The sequence below is a fragment of the Lynx canadensis genome, chromosome A3 (genome assembly GCF_007474595.2).
Source record: "Lynx canadensis isolate LIC74 chromosome A3, mLynCan4.pri.v2, whole genome shotgun sequence".
In the NCBI taxonomy this organism is placed as follows: Eukaryota; Metazoa; Chordata; class Mammalia; order Carnivora; family Felidae; genus Lynx; species Lynx canadensis.
Window position 1 is genome coordinate 109,144,307 of NC_044305.1, and position 15,874 is coordinate 109,160,180.

Below are 15,874 nucleotides of genomic sequence, written 5' to 3' on the forward strand. Positions count from 1 at the left end.
TCCGGCTAAAACTGGAATACAGTGTCTCTCTTTAACATTCTCTTACGTTTTTTTTTGTTAATTCTGTTTGACTTGTGAGGCTTTGTTTTATTTCCTAATGGATCTTGAGTGTGAACCCAGTGCCTAGCACAGAGTAGACGCTCTCATTGAATGAATAAAAGGAACGCCAAGTTTTACCTTCCTTTGTTGTTTCATTTTCATTTTTATTTTTTATAAAGTTTACTTATTTTGAGAGAGGGGAACAGAGAGAGAGAGAGAAAATACAAGTGGGAGAGGGGCAGAAAGAGAGAGAGGGAGAGAGAGAATCCCAAGCAGGCTCTGCACTGTCAGCACAGAGCTGAAGGCAGGGCTCAAACTCATAAACAGTGAGATCACTACCTGAACCGAAATCAAGAGTCGGACACTTAATGGACTGAGCCGCCCAGGCGCCCCTCATTTTTAAAAGAAATGCACAGGGGCGCCTGGGTGGCTGAGTCGGTTAAGCGTCCGACTTCAGCTCAGGTCATGATCTCACAGCTTGTGGGTTCGAGCCCCACATTGGGCTCTGTGCTAACAGCTCAGAGCCTGGAGCCTGCTTCGGATTCTGTGTCTCCCTCTCTCTCTGCCCCTCCCCCGCTCATGCTCTGTCTCTCTCTCTCTCAAAAATAAATAAACATAAAAAAAATTTTTTTTTTCTTTTTTCTTTTTATTTTTGGGACAGAGAGAGACAGAGCATGAACGGGCGAGGGGCAGAGAGAGAGGGAGACACAGAATCGGAAACAGGCTCCAGGCTCTGAGCCATCAGCCCAGAGCCCGACGCGGGGCTCGAACTCACGGACCGCGAGATCGTGACCTGGCTGAAGTCGGACGCTTAACCGACTGCGCCACCCAGGCGCCCCAAAAAAAATTTTTTTAATAAAAAAAAAGAATGAAAGAGATTCACAGATGAGAAGACCAAAATACAAGTAAACTATGAAAAGATGCTCAATCTTATTAGTGTTCAGGGAAATGCAAACTGAAATAATGATTAGTTACTACAACCATCAGGTTGCCTAAAATTAAAAAGTCTAACTATTAAGAATTTGTATGGGAAAATAAGAGTTCTCACAAACTGGCACACTCTAAAGAATAGTTTAGTTATACAGAATAACAATATATTTGGTTTACAACTCAGCATCCAATTCTAAGTATATACTTTCAAATCATTCCACATGTACCTAAGGGAATATGAAGGTGTTCAATAAAGCATTGGTTAAGGGAACAAAAAAATGGTGACCTAAATAAACATCTATCCAGGGAGAGAGAAATTAAGACATATACCTACGATGAAATGCAACATAGCAACCGAAAAGAATGAGATAAATTTACATACATCAGCATGGAAAAAATCTCAAATAAAAACATTTGATGCAAAAGTGAGTAACAAAATGCTCTATACCATATAATGCCATTTATGTAAATCTTAAGACCCAAACACCATTTATTCATTGTTAACGCAAACATGCACACCTAGGGGAAACATTCAGACTTTCAAAGGAAGAATCTGCACTAATTATGAGACAATAGTTACCTCTGAGAGAAAGGACTGCAAAAAGGATTTCAATTACGTGTAGTTTTTTATTTTCAAAAATCCGATACAAAAACCAATTTTTGTGTGCAAATGTGTACTTCTACAACATGAAAGAATACAGAAGCACCCGGGGCGCCTGGGTGGCTCAGTCGGTTGAGCGTCCGACTTCGGCTCAGGTCATAATCTCACAGTCCATGAGTTCGAGCCCCGCGTTGGGCCCTGTGCTGACAGCTCAGAGCCTGGATCCTGCTTCAGATTCTGTGCCTCCCTCTCTCTCTGCCCCTCCCCTGCTCATGCTCTGTCTCTCTCTGTCTCTCAAAAATGAATAAACGTTAACAAAAAATTAAAAAAAAAAAAATACAGAAGCACCCCATCATGAATATCTGAATTTGTCTTTCTCTCAAGACCTTGAGAAATGGAAGTCCAACCTTAAAACAGACTTAGCAAAAGTAAAAAGTGTAAGAATAAAAAATATAAATGAACTAAAAGCAAACATTGTATTTTGACTCATGAAATGAAAATGCAAGGAGTTTTCAATAAAATCTCAAAAGTCTGTTTCTGGGGTGCATCACCATCCCCTGTATTTGCAGAAGTACTAGGTATTACGGCTTGTATTATGGCCTGGTGTTCTTTTGGGGGTAGATTTGTGGAGTTTTTCTTTTCAAATAATCAGAATTGTGTCTGTTGAAGCTATCACATGATGGAAAATGCCTAAGACAAGAAAAAAAGAAAGAAGGCCCATAGGGTCACTATACAACCCTGATTTACCTAACAGAATTGTCTCATTTTGAAACACATGTATTCTTTGTAAAGCCCAGTTGAAATGAAGAATTATGAGTTTATTATGGGATATTACTTTAATCCAAACTGTTAAAAGATGGAACTGTTGTAAGAGAGGTTTCTAAAGCTTTACATAACACTGTGGTTTAAATAACCTTTTAGGAGCGCCCAGGTGTCCTGTTTTGGCTCAGGTCATGATCTCGCGGTCCGTGAGTTCAAGCTCCACGTCGGCCTCTGTGCTGACAGCTCGGAGCCTGGAGCCTGCTTCGGGTTCTGTGTCTCCCTCTCTCTCTGCCCTTCCCCTGCTAGTGCTCTGCCTCTCAAAAATAAATTTAACCATTACAAATAAATCAAGAGCTTTTTAAACTCATGGTTCAACAGAGCAATGTAGATAATGGTTGACAGAGAAAAGAACAGTGAGCAGCCTGAAAAAGAAGATGAGCTAAAAAGTTTTCAGAAATAAGGCAGGACTTCAGTTTACGCTGAAAAACACCAACATGAACTTGTGACCTGAAAAATATTGACAATGACTTTTCTTCACCCTGACCCTAAATGGGCCCAAACAAGCTCCGGTATCATCCTGCCTACAAACAGTGCGTGTCTTTACACCCAGATGCTGCTTTCTAGTGCTACTTGTCACTGAAAGGAACCGATGCTGCCAAGGCAGTGACTGACTCCAAGCCTTGGAGCAGGGACAGAAACAAAATCAGCGAGACATAATATTACCGAGAAGCACAGATGCTTTCCAAGATGTTCGTGCTGATGCTAAGAAGGAAAAAGAAGAACCCTGACGGGCCCTCCGATGGCCCCGTTATGAGAATTTGAGCCTCAGGCATGATCGGATCTACAACAAAGTAGATGAAATCAGCTAAATCCAAAAAAGGCATAAATCCCTAAGTCCGTGATGATGCTGTGAACTAAGACATCATGCAGAAAACGCTAATAATACTTGCAGAAAACACGTTCTACTGACCTACCCACTCAAGTTGTTGACGCCCCCGAAGGATACAATTAGGTTTTTTTCCTTTCCTTGTGTAAAACAGTGTCAGCAAATTGTGACTGGCATCTCTTTCACTAAAAGAAGTCAAAATCTCTGGGAACCTTTAGCAAAAGATAAACTTTACATATGGAACATGCAATTGTCATTTGATGTTTTAATTTTGCTATCAAGGACATACCCCAACTTAAATGTGGTGATGGGACTAGGGCAGAATCTGACCATGAGCAGTCATTTCTGTCCCATGCGAGGTTTATAAGGACAGGCAATCTAAACTTTACACAAGTATACTTTATAAGGACTTTGTTTTTATTTTATCTTATTTTAAAAAATGTTTAACGTTTATTTATTTTTGAGAGACAGACAGACAACATGAGTGGGGAAAGGGCACAGAGAGAGGTAGACACAGAACATGAAGCAAGCTCCAGGCTCTGAGCTGTCAGCACAGAGCCCGACGCGGGGCTCGAACTCACAAACTGTGAGATCATGACCTGAGCCGAAGTCGGACGCTCAACCGACTGAGTCACCCAGGCGTTTTTAAAAAGTATTTTATTCATTTAAAACGTTTGGCTCTAGGTTTTCATTTAGAAAGACGTGTTAAAAATCTTTATCTTATTCCTCTCTCTCAAAAAAATATCCAAATTAAGTATTTGTTTGGTTGTTTTCTTTATTTTATTGAAGCACTGCTAAATAGGAATAAGTTTTCCTCTACTCTATCAAGAGCCATTCACTGTAATCTAGTCCTGGTCCTTATCTCTATTCTAGTGTTCTGTTGCTAACAAAGGCACCCAAGCTCAATCTTGACATCAGTCTTAAAGTTTTTCTTATCAGCTGTCTGTGACTGTTATTCAGAAATTTCACAAATCCTTTTGAACTCACATAAACAATTTATGCCTACGCTGCTACTTGAAGTTACTTAAGTCCCACAATGACCTTCTTTTCATTTGTTCCAAACTTATCTCAAACTGTATCAAAAGTTGCCTCTCTTTCTAGAATTTTAGAATTTCTTGAACAAGACTGCGCTCAACCACGGTCTTTTTAGATTAAGGGCCACTCGGCCTCTTGATCTCCACTCCTTCACCAGGACTGCCATCCCCCCTCCCAGTCTAGCGGATCTTCTCTGGCTGGTCCTTAGTTCCATTATATCCTCCCTGAGATGTGATTGCCAAAGGGACTCCTCAGGAGGAAATGCTACAGAGTATGTAGATAAAGGTTGGATACCCGCTGCTGCTCTTCAAAAACTCTCATCGATGTCTAATGTTGTATTGGGATTTCTGTCTTCATGAGACTACTGAGCTGCTATTCTCTATACCCTTAACAATTAACTGATGTCTTTTGGAAGTTACAGTTCTGGATGATTTAGAACTATTTTCGGTTCCTTTTAAACACTCCATTGCCAATTTTCAAAATCAGTCCACGATTTGTTGTTGCTCAGGAACACAAATGTCTAAGGCCTTCTTGTTATCTGGATCTATCATGAATCTTCCAGTATCTGAAAGATATTTTCATGGAGTTATGTGTCCGGTTTATGTATAAAAATGCTAAGTAATTCCAGTCCTAGCATGATGTCAAAGACCTGATCAACCATTTACATTTCTTTATCTATGAAATCACACTTTTATCCCTCCTGATTGTCTCTTCTCGCCAGATCCCTTCTCTCAATTCCATGGTGATTTAGCAGAATACTCACTCGTTCAAGAAATATTTATTGGCATCTACTCTGCTATGTACAAGAATAAGGTGTTAAGAACATGGCAAAGGAAACAGAGTGTCCCTGCCCTAAAGAATTTCTAGCGATTATTTATTTATCTGCCTATTTTACTCCCTCACAAATGCTAGTTAGGCACGATTTCTTTACTCATTAATCATTTGTTTTTCTTCTAAACGAATATTATTTATGTTCTTGGCTTTAGAACTCAAAGGATGACCACTGAGGACAGCGAGGATGACAGTGAATCACACTAACACTTTCAAATCTTTCTAGGTCTACACTGCCCAATTCGGTAAGCCACTAGTCCTGTGGCTATTTACATTTAAGTTAATTACAATGAAACAGGATTAAAAATTCAGTTTCTCAGTTGCACGAGCTACATATCAGGTGCTTAATAGAGATATGTGGCTAGTGGCTACCGTAACGGCAACATCGATTTAGACAATTTCCATCATCACAGAAAGTTCTTATATAAGGGGTCATACCATGGCCACATACAAAAACAGGTTACACATTTTACAAATAATTACTGGCTTTTTCATTACTCACATGATGTCACCTCGTACTAGTAAGTTACTTACATTCCTCTCGTCAAAGGAGTCTAAACTATCTTAAATACAGACCACGATTGAGTGTAGTTTTAAGTATGATGTAAGCCAAAATAATCATTCCTTTTTATATCTTATTAATAGCAGGATATATAACTGGATGTGCATAATGAAAGTACCTACATAATAGCAATAATGAAATCATCAATTCAACATGGGAAACATCGTCAAGAAACTTACCCTCCTTCACTTTCTGCTTCCTCTGAACTATTACCTGTTGTGGGACTTTGAACTGTGGCAAGCCTTCTTTTTCTAGCTCTGTGTTGAGGACTTATCCTATGAACAGTTATTTTCCCTCCAAGTTCACCTTGTATATATTCCTCCAGCTTTGGAACGATTTCTTTAAGGACTCTGATTTCCTCTTTGAGTTCTTCCATATTTGTCAGTAATTCATTTAACTTCTCCAGTATCTGAAGCTGCCTTCCTTGAAAGATTGCTACTGTTCCACGGCCATTATACATTTCATCTTGAAAAGTCATCGCATCAAACTTACTACCCAGAGAAAGAAATTTAGGTAAATTCAGTGCTGTCCTTGATTTACGAGCCTTGTGGTACCATAAGAGAAGCAAGCTGATTCCAGTAGTTCCCACCATGATGCCAAATATCAGTTCTTTATTTGTGGAATGAGGCATTTCTTGGGTTTTGTTTCTAAAATTGAAAGCATAAATGTAAATGAATGTTGTTTCTGTCTTTGCCCAAGACAAAAATATGAAGGCTTTCTCAATCAACAAAAGCCAAGTCTACAGGATAAACAACACACACGCATACACACACACAATAAATCATAAATGGGAATATGTTTACCTCTAAAAATGTAGTGGCCCGATAGAAATATTTGCTTTAAGGATATCACTGAAGTGCGGTGAAAAGTAGCAACTCTAATTCGGAATCTGTATTCTACATGACTGATTTGAAACGTACTGTATCATGTATTTTTAAAGAGTATGATAATGGTAAAAGAAAAGCATCATTATACATTTCTGAAAAAAAAAACGACTTAAGAATTCAAACTGTGCTTAACTGTGTTTGAAGCCCTTATAAAATGAGTGTGCTGATTTCTGGGTCTTATCTTTAAGGAAGTCAAAGGAGCTTTTTCTTAGCACCCAGTTCACATGTACACTTAGAATAATAAACAACATTTTATTTATTTTTTTTTTCAACGTTTTTATTTATTTTTGGGACAGAGAGAGACAGAGCATGAACGGGGGAGGGGCAGAGAGAGAGGGAGACACAGAATCGGAAACAGGCTCCAGGCTCTGAGCCATCAGCCCAGAGCCCGACGCGGGGCTCGAACTCACAGACCGCGAGATCGTGACCTGGCTGAAGTCGGACGCTTAACCGACTGCGCCACCCAGGCGCCCCAATAAACAACATTTTAAAAGCCCAAGGATTGAGAATATAAAACATAGAAAGCTCTGGCAAGTTTGTAATGCACCTCATCTCTGTTTTATTCAACATGGAGAGCAAAACTGCTAACATGTAGAGGTGTTATCTCTGGTCTTCTTTTTACCCGGAATTCCTCTGCTCCTTACATGTCTATTTCTGTCTGAAGTCTTAATGTTGTTATTTTCTTTAAATTTTCCTATTTTTTAAAGTAACAAGAATGTCATTTCTTAGAGTCTTTTCTCCATCTGAACTTTCACTGTTTGCATGTACGGCTCAAGCCTTAGCCTGCCTAATTCCACATAAACTCAGCTACTTTGACTAAATGCATCATAATCTTTCTTTGGTGTACCCCGTCTTCACTAGTTTTATTGCTCATCTCTGGTTTTAAAATCAGAAGACCATTAAAGGCAAAAAAATATAAAGCTCCCTTTTCTTCCCAGACTTTAAAATGGCAGTAAATATATTAGTATTGTGATAAACTTCTGTGATTAGAGCAAAATACACTGAGGCTTTTTATCGACTTTTGAAGTTCTCACAATTATTTTCCCATCAATTTCCACTATTGTGTAAACAGGTAAACATCTATATTAAATGTTGTTAGCAACTTGGGGAAAATGTTACAAATAATGGTAAACTGTCCATTACAGGTATTTAAATTCACAAAATTTTTGGTTTGTTTTTCTTGACACTTTCTCCAGGAGATTAATCACTTTGATTCCCAAGAAAGAGGAAACAAACGAAGTTAAGTCCTATGATCTCCCAGGTTATTATTAATTGGAGGCAACTTCTGGACTATGGCACAGAAGGGGAAATCCAAACAAAGCCTGGTAGTTTACTGAGTTGAACAGAGATCAGAGTTCAGAGAAACCAAAGCACCTAGAATTTGTGTCACACAGTCCTGAAGATGAAGGGGAGTATGTAGACAAAGAGATCTAGAAATATGCATAGGGGTCTCTTAAGTCTTTAAATGAATACCAGTCTGCATATGCACGGAGTGAAAACCCATCAGACTAGTCAAAAGAAAGCATATATTATATATATGCCTAAGATAAGAAACAAACAAAAACAAAAACAAAAACAAGCACAGCCTATGGGCAATATCAAGTAGTCTAACACATATATAAAGTTACAGGGAGGAAAAAGGGGCATAAAAAATATTCGAAGGAAAAATAGCCAAAAATTTTCTAAATTAAACAAAATCTATAAACCCAGAGATCCACAAAGGTCAACATAATCCAAGCAGAATTAAGTAAGCAAAGTAAACCCAGGCACAATGTTATTAAAACACTGAGACCAGTGATAAAGAAGAAATCTTAGAAGTAGTCAGTGGGAGGGGTGCCTGGGTGGCTCAGTCGGTTAAGCGCCTGACTTCTGCTTAGGTCATGATCTCACAACTCAAGAGTTCAAGCCCCGCATGGGGCTCTGTGCTGACAGCTCAGAGCCTGGAGTCTGCTTCAGATTTTGGGCCTCCCTCTCTCTCTGTCCCTCCCTCACTTGCACTCTGTTTCTCTCTCTCTCAAAAATAAATAAACATTTAAAAATTTTTTTACAAAAGTACTCAGTGGGGAAAAAAATGACATATTGTGTACAGGGAAAAAGGGATAAGATTACAGCAGACCTTGTCTCAGAGACATAGCCTCAGAAACTATTCAAGCAAAAAAACCAATGAAAGTACTGAAAGAAATGGTCAACTTACATTTTCATATCCAGTGAAATATTTTCCAAAAATGAGGGTAAAACAAAGACTGTTTTGGGCAAAAGTTGAGAGAATCTATGCCATGAGACAAGCACTGCAAGAAATCCTAACAAAGGTTCTTCAGGCAGGAGGAAAATGATAACAGACAGAAACTTGATCTACACAAGAGATGTGATTCACCAGCAGTGAATTACACCAGCAGTGGCAAATACGTGGGTAAAACAAAAGTCATTTTTCTCACTTTAAGATTTCTTTATAAGGGTGCCTGGGTGGCTCAGTCGGTTAAGCATTCGTGGGTTCAAGTGACGCATCAGGTTCTCTGTTGTCAGTGCACAGTCCGCCTGAATCCTCTGCTTCCCCCTCTCTCTGCCCCTCCCCCGTGTGTGCGCATGCTCTCTCTTTCTCTCTCTCTCTCTCAAAAATAAATAAAAACACTAGAAAGTAAAAAAAAAAAAAAAATTTCTTTATAAAATATTGGCTTATTACAGCAAAAATAATAGTAAACTATTACATAGAAGTAAAAAATTAGGACAACTGTAGCCCAAAGTATGGGAAGGGACAAGTAGGATATACTGTTGCAAGGGTGTTGGATTATAATGCAGTGTCATAATAATAAGTTAAAAGATATACATTTGTAAATCCAAGGACAAACACTAAACAAACAAACAATAATAACAGTAAAAAAAAAAAACACCTCTACAAAGGTATATATAGTAAGTCAAGAGTGGAGATAAAAATGCAATACTAAAGATATTCAATTAGTCCAAAAGAAGCCAGGGAAGGGGGAAAAAAACAAATGGGCAAACAGAAAGCCAGGAAAGAGAGAAGAAATCATGTCATGACTCTACAGGAAAAATGGTGCCAAAAAAAGATGGAGAAATAACAGTATTTCTGTTTGGGAATGGACGAAATCCAATTTTTTTCTAAAAGGAAGATAAAATGATGAAGTAGAAGAAAGATCAGAGAATCACAGCAGCAGTGAACTTGAGAAGGCAGAGGGTTGGAGGGACTGCAGTGCCCAAGTACAAACATTGACCTTTGATGGAAACACAAACCATTCATTCATAGTAATGAAAGAAAAGGCAGATTATGTGAACAGATTGAAGGTGGGTGGATGTGACAGTGGGAGCTTATGAAAGTCCTTTGTGGTTGCTTCATTGTTCTAAGTGAAATAGGAAACAAAATAAACAGCCGAGAGTGAAAATAGGGGAAGGCACATTGGAAACATATGAATTCCTATGGTCTATATCCCATGATCTCACATACTTAAGCAATGTATTGTTTGGGGGGTTTTTTAATTTCTTTTTTTATTTTTTTAACGTTTGTTTATCTTTGAGAGAGAGAGAGAGAGACAGAGCATGAGAGGGGTAGGGGCAGAGAGAGAGGGAGACACAATCTGAAGCAGGCTCCAGGCTCCGAGCTGTCAGCACAGAGCCCGACCTGAGGCTCAAACTCACAAGCTGTGAGATGGTGACCTGAGCGAAGTCGGAGGCTCAATGGACTGAGCCACAGGGGCGGCCCAAGGCATTGTTTCTTACACTCTAAATGACCAACTAAATGTGGTGTTTCAAATGATGCCCTATGGGAGAGCGAATAAGAATATTTCCAAGAAGTCTGCCTAAAAGAATGTCTCTTTAGATTCCTAAATAATACATTAGATGATACACATGGAACACATGGAGTATCCTATCTGGATGTTCTATTTCATTACAGGTCTAAGTGTAAAAGAGAAGGAGTAATGATTTTAAAATAATTTTCTATGGGGCACCTGGAAGGCTCAGTTGGTTGAGCATCCGACTTCGGCTCAGGTCACGATCTTGCTTTTGTAGGTTCAAGCCCCGCATCGGGTTCTGTGCTCACGGCTCAGAGCCTGGAGCCTGCTTTGGATTCTGTGTCTCCCTCTCTCTCTGCCCCTCCCCTGCTCACACTCCGTACCTCTGTGTCTCTTAAAAAAATAAAACGTTGGGGCGCCTGGGTGGCTCAGTCGGTCGAGCGTCCGACTTCAGCTCAGGTCACGATCTCACGCTCCGTGAGTTCGAGCCCCGCGTCGGGCTCTGGGCTGTTGGCCTGCTTCGGATTCTGTGTCTCCCTCTCTCTCTGCCCCTCCCCCGTTCATGCTCTGTCTCTCTCTGTCTCAAAAATAAATAAACGTTAAAAAAAATTTTTTTTTTAAATAAAACGTTAAAAAAATTTTAAATAATTTTCCAGAAATTACCTCAGATGTTGGTGAATATTATACCCAAGGGAATTAAGAATCCCTTCTCTTAAAGCCAAGGATTCCAGTAGAAAGCCCGTATGCTTAATCTGGCCTGCCTGACCTCAGCATAGTTTGCCTAGAATTAATTTTTTTAAGCAAAAAGCATTTTTACCTAGTTGGTAGAAACTGAACTGTAAGTCTAACCATTTGCCTACACCTACCGCATCCAGGAGACATGCCAGCAATAGACTGGGATCAATTGTAACTTCAGCTGAAGTTGTAGGTAATTATTATTAGCCGTACTCTTTTATTTCCACAAAATAATGTATCACCAAACTAAATTATTTTGAAAGACTATTGCAAAAAGGCAACAGATACAAGAAAAGGCCCTACATGCTCATGGCTTCCATTTGCATCGTTATCTAATGACCATGCGTAGAGCTTGGACATCTTGGCTTTTTGTCAATAAAAAGATTAATGCAGAATGTTCATATGCTGATCTTGAAGTCTATTAAAAGAAATCTTCCTATTCCGATTGTTTCTTGGCTCATTCCTGCCCGGCCTTCCTTGACTTTTACGTGAAAAAACGTAGCCTACTTTGAAAAGTTTTTTCATTTAATAAGTAAATAAACGGAAGTCAAAATCTACCCAGGAAGGCGATCTTTTCGCTGAGATTGTACCAGTTTAAGGAGATGGCAAAGAGTATCAATTTTGTTTGAGCTTTTCTTTAGGGATTACACCAATTCCAAATTACCTCTTTGAGGCAGGTCCTATTATTACCTCTATTTTGCAGATAAGCAAACTGAGGCATACAGCTGTCAAGTCATTTACCCAGGGCCCATCCAACTAGGACAGGAAAACTGTCACCCGGGTAATTCCTGGATGTACTGGGGCATGAGGAAGATTCCAAAAGCATCAGTAAGGACATGAAGGAGAATGCTGGCTGGGCAGAGACGTCCAGAGCGGAAATATGACTTCAGAACTATTAAAATCAACTGGGGGGGAGGGGAAACTAGAATCAATGGAGCAGGTATTGCTTTTAAATAACCACAATTAGAGCCTAACAGTGCACGTTATGTTGGAGTTTTTTATCAGCATAAAATAAATGTGCTTCTAAGCCACCAATCTGAAAAATGCCACACGTTAAAAACAGTAACTAGCAAAGTAAGAAATCAGAATACTTGCTTGCCTGCAGTATAATTTCAAAGGTTATGTTATTTACGCAACTTTTATGTTTAATTATCAAATTAGCACACACTCACGCTTTAGTATAAAAACACATTAATTAAAAAAAATCTGTTGACTAGATAATCAAATGCTTATCATTATTCCTGTTACGAATTTCGATGTGTGAGGTGCTAGCAATAATGGCGGAAAATGATAGGCATTATTTTAATAAAAATTATTGGCATCTAAAATTAATGGGCAATACATAATTATCTGCAGATGAGAACCAGGAATCTTACTGAAGTAATAAGTCATCAAAATGTTAACACTAAAGAAATTTTAGACACGTAAAATTTTTAGATATGCAAATTATGCTTTACCCAGTTACTTAGAATGTTTTCAGCAATATCCAGCACATATCTTCGTTTAACTCATCAGCGGAATCTCAGGGGGAAGTACATGAAATATGTAATTCTGCTACATGAGATGTATGAAAAATTTTGCAAGGATACAGGAACACCATGGGTTACACGCAGGCCTGAGGTTTATTTCCCAAGGGATTGTCTCCGAGACCTTGACTGGGCGATCAGATTCCCCACAGCGACCTGGATAACCTGATACTTTCTAAATGAATTCTAATACTCCTATTTTATCTAGGTTTTCACTGTTTTTCCTGTAATTTCTTTTAAATTTAGGGGTCGCTGACGTTTGGCTTATTTGCAAATGTTTGTGGCACTGAAAATCTGGCCTTCTTTTCGTGTAAAACAAAGAATCGGAGTCTCAGCAAAACACAAATGTTTGCCAGAGGCTGAAAGGTCAGACCCAGGGGCGAAGGCTAAAGGCGACCCAGAGTCTCCGGCTGAAACTCCCCGGGTCTGCAGGGACCCGCCGGGGCCGCGGCAGCACACCGCCAGCTTTCCGCGCACCCACGACGGGCGGCCTGCGTGGAAACACCGGCGAGTTCCAGGGCTGAAGCTTCCAAACACCGGCTCGGCGGGGCCGTGCCGGGGAGGAAGCCGCCCCAAGCCTAATCTGACGCACCGCGGCGCCGGCCAGCGGGAGGACGCCTCGCAGGGAACCGGCGGCGCGGAGCACTCGCGCAGTACCCGGAAGTGCCGGGGACGACGCCGGAAGTGCCGCCTCAGCCCTCCGCACCCCGGCCGCGTCCGGCCCCCGCCCGCCGAGCCGCCCGCTGCCCACCTCGGCACGCACCTGAGTTCGCCGGACGGGCCTCTCCGCCGTCGGAGAACCGGGGCCGGGGACCTGCGGCCGAGCGGACGGGAGCGGAGAGGAGCGGCGGGCGAACGGCACTCCAGAGCCCGCGGGTCCCCTAGTCCGGCCCCGCGGCCGCCGCGTCCTGACCCAGATAGCGGAGGCGCCGGGGGAGGAGCCCGCGGCCGCTAGCCCTACGGCTCCCGCCTCTTCCCGCGGGGGGTTTGACTTAGCCGGGCGGGCGCCCAGCGCACCTTTCCCAGAAGGAGAGTGCGCTCCCCGGGCGCCTCGGCCCGCACCGCACATTGTTGCCGGGATGTCGCCTCCCCTCCAGGCCCGTCTCCCCCGGGGCCACCCGCCCTGGCTCCGGGCCACCCGCGCCTGGCTCAGCGCGTTCCATCCCATCTCTGCAGCTCCCCGAACCCGCTGGCCCCCGCTGGCCCCCTTCCGGCGCCGCCCCCTTCCCCAACCCTTCTTAGTTCCCCCTTCGGGGCACAACCTTGAACTTTGATCTGCAATACAGGGTAGCTCAGACGTCTTACACTACTTAGTAATCGTGTCCGCAACCACGTTTTCCTGACTTTAGCTCACGTTCCATTTTAATGGAGAAAATCCCCATCCTCTTCGTACCCCCCCCCCCCCACCATCCTGAGTTGCCTTTATGTGAAAACCACTGTCTTCTCAGATTTTACCCAGTTTCGAGATTTTACCCAGTTTCACGTTCTGTGGTTTGTACAATGAAAACAAACTGCCAAATAAAAACTACACGTTCAAAGAGCCGCGGTGGAGGATAACTGAAGCTCCAAGTTTCCCAAGTCAGACCTGGAAACGAGGGAGAGCCAACAGCCACAGCAAAAATACGTGTTACACTTACTTCCTGCTTCCTTCATCATACGAATTATCTTATTCCATCTTCCCAGCAATGCAGTGAGATAAACAACATTGCAGGTGAGGTAACCAAGGCTTGGAGAGGTGAAGACACTTGGCCCCGGCCACACAGTCACTTTTACAGGCAATAATCAGGGGCCCTTGGGTGGCTCAGTCCGTTAAGTGCCCGACTTCAGCTCGGGTCGTGGTCTCATGGTTCCTGAGTTGGAGCCCTGCATCAGGCTCTGTGCTGTCAGCATGGAGCCTGCTTGGATTCTGTCTCTTTCCCTCTCTCTGCCCCTTGCCTTCTCTCTCTCTCTCTCTCTCTCTCTCTCTCTCTCTCTCTCTGTCTCTAAATAAATAAATAAACTTTAGCAGCAATAATCAAACCTAGCTTTGTCTGAGAGCCTTTCCTCTTGACCACACCCTGTGAGCCCAGCCTGGACTGCAGGCCTCCATGCCTGATGGACCACTTGACCAAGGAGGCTCCACAAAACAGCTTTCCTAAGCACATTACAGCAGTTCTTACGTGATACTGTCCTGTCAGAATCTCCCACCCCAGTTATTTGGGATTCAACCCTCACTGTCTCTTACAAGAGGGACTGAATCTCCAGATCAGAGGACTTTATCCTATGGGGAGCTTCTCTCTCTAGGGGTTTACCATTATCTCTAAGCCACAGGATGCATACAGAATTATGGTGGGTCTGTCGTGTTCAGGTTAGGCTAGGAATAGACTTGGGGAAAAGAGGAAAAATAATGCTGTGTCGAATGCAAGCAGGGTGTTTTGGGGGCATTTTTCCTTTTGGAGGACCCCTGACACAAGAAACACAAGAAAGTTATTCCCCCAAGTGATGAGATTCCTATGACTAAATTGGACCTTCCAAGGGAAAAATGCTTTTTTTTTGAAAAGGGCATAAGAATAATTTTATTAACTGTTTCCACAAGCCTAAGTAATTAGTGTAATAAACTACGTATTCATCACTTAAATACAATAAAATAGTTGACCCAATATTCCTGTGCTGAATAAATCTTAAGAGGTATTTTAGAAAAGTATGTATGAAAGAAAAATTAGCAACAATATTTATGTAATACTAGTTAGCAATTCAATGTTGAAACAATTTATTAAATATGGTTACCTCATTGAAATATGGAGTTCATTTTAAAAACTTTCTGTCTGGCTAGAAAAATTAAGTTTTTGTTCAGTGAAGAAAGTCATCTGCAGAAAGGCATATACTTTGCCTGATTGATACTAACCTCGTTTGACGATGATCAGTTTTTCCGGCACACTTGAAGAGAGGAATGAAATTTCTTCAGAAATTGCAGAAGGCTTTTTAAGTCACATTCTTACACTGAATTTTTTTTTTTTTTTTTTTTTTTGTTTTGGTCGGCCTGTTCAAAGTTCAAAGCACAGCCTTGGATCCACTTGAAAATGGAACTCAACATGTTCAGAGTATAGAGTAATTTTGCCCCTCCCCTCTGCCTTTTTTCTTCATCTTGAGAGAAAATGTTCAGGGACATTCTTGCTGATTTATATGTCAACTTCACAGGGCAAGGTCAGTTTCTTTGTGGCAGATTCAAAACAAAATCAAATGTTCATCAGTTAGGCAAAACACTGTTGCAATACGTGTATGTACAAAGTAGTTAAGATAACTGGATAGTTTTAATTATACATAAGAACAAAAGATTTCATTTTGAACCTGGGTG

At 41.4% G+C, this 15,874-nt stretch overlaps 1 protein-coding gene across 3 annotated transcripts in view; it reads right to left on the reverse strand.

Annotated features, from left to right (window-relative positions):
* RMDN2 (regulator of microtubule dynamics 2) overlaps positions 1–13,385 on the reverse strand; it is a 76,159-nt gene extending 62,774 nt beyond the window's left edge. Inside the window, exons 1-2 of one of the 3 annotated variants that reach the window (XM_030311286.1) lie at positions 13,304–13,385; positions 5,826–6,293 (exon numbers count right to left, since the gene is read on the reverse strand). In XM_030311286.1, the coding sequence (XP_030167146.1) occupies positions 5,826–6,277 (452 nt within the window). In that variant the 5' untranslated portion in view covers positions 6,278–6,293; positions 13,304–13,385. Of the gene's footprint in view, positions 1–5,825; positions 6,294–7,080; positions 7,171–13,303 lie in introns of those variants that run through there. The other 2 variants (XM_030311288.1, XM_030311285.1) reach the window with 2 other exon arrangements.
* Positions 13,386–15,874: the final 2,489 nt, after the last annotated feature.